The 4,252-nt window shown below is 37.7% G+C and overlaps 1 protein-coding gene across 1 annotated transcript; it reads right to left on the reverse strand.

Annotated features, from left to right (window-relative positions):
* Positions 1–3,593: 3,593 nt before the first annotated feature.
* LOC110039541 (two-component response regulator ORR5-like) lies at positions 3,594–4,196 on the reverse strand (the record flags this gene model as incomplete). The annotated part of the gene is given in 4 exon segments (XM_020744643.1): positions 3,594–3,755; positions 3,843–3,913; positions 3,981–4,058; positions 4,150–4,196. Coding segments are annotated over 4 exon segments (284 nt in total), but the record flags the coding sequence as incomplete, so codon positions are not given.
* Positions 4,197–4,252: the final 56 nt, after the last annotated feature.

The raw sequence follows: 4,252 nt of genomic DNA on the forward strand, positions 1-4,252 counted from the left end.
GAGCGACTGTCATGCAAACTGCCCCCTCAACCAACTGAACTCAAACATATCAACCAACTGAAAGCCGTTGTATTACACTTAAATTATATTGTAAGTTTGATTAAATTAGTGCATTAAATGAATTAATGGCAGTTTCCATAGCTATTCACTCATTTTTGCAAATGTTCAAATTGATCCCTATAAATAGAAGGGGAGAAGATGAATAAGAGACTTTTTCCCATACTTATCTACCCAGAATTCTCCAGAATAAGAGACTTTTTCCCATACTTATCTACCCAGAGTTCTCCAACTTTTCTCTCTCTCTCTCTCTCTCTCTCTCTCTCTCTCTCTCACATCTCGTGCTCCTGAAGCATGTATTTCTGAAAAAACAATCTAAGATCCAACATTCTATGGTGAGTGTGGACATGTCATAGACGAGAAGCGGAACAAATTATGAAGGTAAAACCTCGATGAGAGACGAAGCGTCCCAATAGGACGATGTGTGTGTTGAGACATTCAGGATGAGGTTCAGGCATTACGAGCGCAGATGATGGATCAGTTTGAGACCCTCCGGGCAATCATGACTCAGAGGAACTTTCAACCATCAATCTTGGAGGGAGAGTCTCAGGGAACTCACTCCCATAGAGCTCTCTTGAGAATCTGTCAGAATCTAGTGTTCCAACTGGCAATCGTTCGATCGAAGGACAAGGGGACTTCGAGCTCGTAGACAATGTAGCGTCTAGGCAGACAGTCAAGCACCAGGTGGCTTAAGTAGGAGCACCCACCAGGTCAACCGCAGGTAGTGTTTTTTCCCGTTTGATCCTAGAAACTATACTCGCGACAAAGCTGAGGATTCCCCATTTAAATCTTTAAAAAAGGAAGAGTCGCCACATGGCGATGATTGCGACATGGAATTTTACTTCATTGCCATTTTTAAGAACGAAATATTACTGATGCGTGCTAGAAAATTCGCTATATACATATATAAGATGAAAATTAATAAAGTTGTGATAACACCAGAAGTTTTTACATGGAAAATCCGAAAAGGGAAAAACTCACAGGGTCTGGCCCAATTGTAAAAATCTACTATAAGTTAATGATTACAGATGCCCCTCGTTCCACAGGCGTGAAAGGGTTATTAGCCTTCCAAATTACAATGCCGACTGACGACGTCTAGTCAACGGTGATTGACGGTGGTCGACGGAGGTTAGCGGTGGTCGACGGAGGTTAGCGGTGGCTGACAACAGTCGATGACGGTCGACGAAGATCGACAGTGGTCAGCAATGGCTGACGACAGTCAATGACTGTATGGGGGTCGACGGAGGTCAGTGGTGGTTGTTGACAGTCAGTGGTGGTCGACAACGATTAACGGAGGTCAGCGGTGGTTGTCGACGGTTAATGGTGGTTGACGACAATCATTGACGACGATCAACGATGGCGATGATGATCTTGGACTTGAGCTCCTTCTCAAAGCCTCAAGTTCTCTCTTAAGTTTTCTCTCATTCATGTGAGGAGTGAGGCTCTATTTATAGTATTTTGAGTGCAATTAATGCAGGAATATGAACCATCTTGATCAGACAGTCCGGAAAGCTTCCCTTGATCAGATCACGTTTGAGTGTCTTAACAATGTCAAAATTGAGCAATCTTTGGCTCGTTGGATTCATCTTGTCGAGACGCTCGATTCGATTATGAACCTGCTAGATTCGACTTCTGTTTGACCTTTCAAATGCATCTGGAACTCCTCTAAGAGAGGTTTAATGATTTAATCTGGGTTTGATTTGACTCGGATTTGACTCGGATTGGACTGACTTTCCCCAACTCGTCAGTCCGGTGTTCGTCTCATCAAGCCGATCTATTTGACTATAAGTTTGCTGAAATCGGAGCTCTGGATGACTCTTAATCAAAATTTGAATGTTTCTTATTCAAAAAAATTACCTCGAGATTCGTGTCAGATAATGAAAATTTGTTGGTTGTGTATCAATTACTAATCATATTTTTCAATCAAATAAATAAAAAATAATGAATAAATCATGTGAACTGCGGAACTAAAATGTCTTACATAAATTATGGATTTACAAATTAGTGATATTTATAACACCATCTTGTCTTTGGGTCTGTTTAGGGCAGTTGTAACTTATTGAATAATCTGGTGATAAATTGATTCAAAATAATCTAATAATAAGCTAGGTGAGGTGGTTATTACAAATTTTTATTTTTTTAGAAAAGCCATCAAAAAGTTGTCACCGCACCTATCTAGATGCGGTGTGAAAACGCTGTTTTCGGCGTTTTGAAAACGCATAAGCTGCCAAAACACAGTTTACTCAAATAAATCAGGTGTGTTTTCAAAACGGCACCGCACCCAATAAACTGCCCCAAACGGGCCCAATTGTTGACCCAGAAGACCCCAAGTCATTTAATATATATTTAATATATTTACAAAGTCACCCCTCATAAGAAAAATGCCTTTAAAGCCTGTGTGTGCAATAGCGTGCTCTTATTCAAGCACAGGCGGCTCGTGAGGTCCAGTTTGATCCATTCAATGCATGTGAATTCATAAAATTTATTCCATATATATCCATTCAATGCATATTTATATTATGTATGTAAATATTATATTTGAGGTGTTAGATGTGTAAATATATAAGAATTGTGTGGTCTGCATGTAAATGCCCCTCTTTATATTGCTCCAACAAATCTGTTGTCCAAGCCCTCAAGAACATACCATGTTTTAATATAGAAAAAAATTGTTGCAGACTATTTTAATTTCTGTCAGAAAAATCTTATGAACATATTAAATTTATTTCTCGTGTTGAGCTCGTCTATATTTCAAGCTCAAAAAGTATATTTGTGTTTGACTCCTTTACTTAGAGAGCCGAACACGAGCGGAACAAATAGTCATTTTAACAACCGTAATCGCGTAGCCATCAAATATTAAGGAATAAGACAAGCTTTAAAACATCATTTAAATTTAATTTAACAATTTTATTATATTTTCTTCATTAATACTTTTAATTGATTGATTATAAATCTTTGTAGCATTGTAGTCAACTAATTTTTTTTAAAAAGACTACTCAAAGATATATATGTAAGCGATTAGTAGTATTTCGAGCCAAAACGAGTCAAATGAGCCAAAACGAGCCGAACACGAAAGAACAAATATTTGTTCATGTTGTTCATGTTCAGCTCGTTAACTTAAACTAACAAGCCAAATCACAAGCTACTTAACAAGTCGAAAACAAGCTATTCGCGAACAACAACCCATTTTGATAGCCCACTGGCAACTCGACTCCTGTGACATTGTTCATGTTGTTCATGTTCAGCTCGTTAACTTAAATGAACAAGCCAAATCACAAGCTACTAAACAAGTCGAAAACGAGCTATTCACGAACAACAACCCATTTTGATAGCCCTACTGGCAACTTGACTCCTGTGACATTTTTTTGTCAAATAAACAAAACTGTATTACATGAAACATGCAGCTCCGATTAATAATTAAATTTACTTAAAATTCTAAATGCAGACACGTGACTTTAAGAAAATAATAACAATTACATGCATTTAGGGAATAAAAGGCAAAATATGTAAATTTTTTTATTACAATTAAAACCCTAACATTTTCACAAAGTCAGCAAAACAGAACACATAATAACAGATAACTAAAGTCATCAACAGAACTAAACAGCCAAAATCATCTCAGCACGCGGCTGCATAACCGCGACACATCCGACGGCTGCAGCGGCTTCAGAAGAAAATCCTCCGCTCCCTCATCCAAACACCTAAAACACCCCACCAACATATCCAAAATTAGACATTTAACCCCCAAATTAAAAAAAAAACATAAAAAATTTACGAAAATATCGTACGTCCGTATACGGTTGGGGACGTTTTCCGACGACATAATCACCACCGGTATCCCCTTCAACTCCGACGAGCCCTGCATGGCAAGGGCATTCCCGTAAATAAACAAAAAAAAATATATTTTTTTTACCACTTTGGTCTACCTTAATCTTTTTCAGCAGCTCCAGCCCTGTCATCTCCGGCATCCAGTAATCTGTGATTATCATGCTCACATTTTTCTCCTGCAAAATTTATTTTTTTTTCAAAATAAAATCAATAATTCCCTAAAAAAGTAATAAAAAATAAAAAAAATTAAAAAAAAAAAGAAAATACCATTCCCAGCAGATCCAGCGCACGCCTCCCGCTATCCACCGTAGTCACTGCAACGAAATCTTTCCCATTTTTAGCAAATAATAATTCATATATATATATATAT

This window comes from Phalaenopsis equestris, unplaced genomic scaffold (assembly GCF_001263595.1).
Source record: "Phalaenopsis equestris unplaced genomic scaffold, ASM126359v1 Scaffold000002, whole genome shotgun sequence".
Taxonomy (NCBI): domain Eukaryota; kingdom Viridiplantae; phylum Streptophyta; class Magnoliopsida; order Asparagales; family Orchidaceae; genus Phalaenopsis; species Phalaenopsis equestris.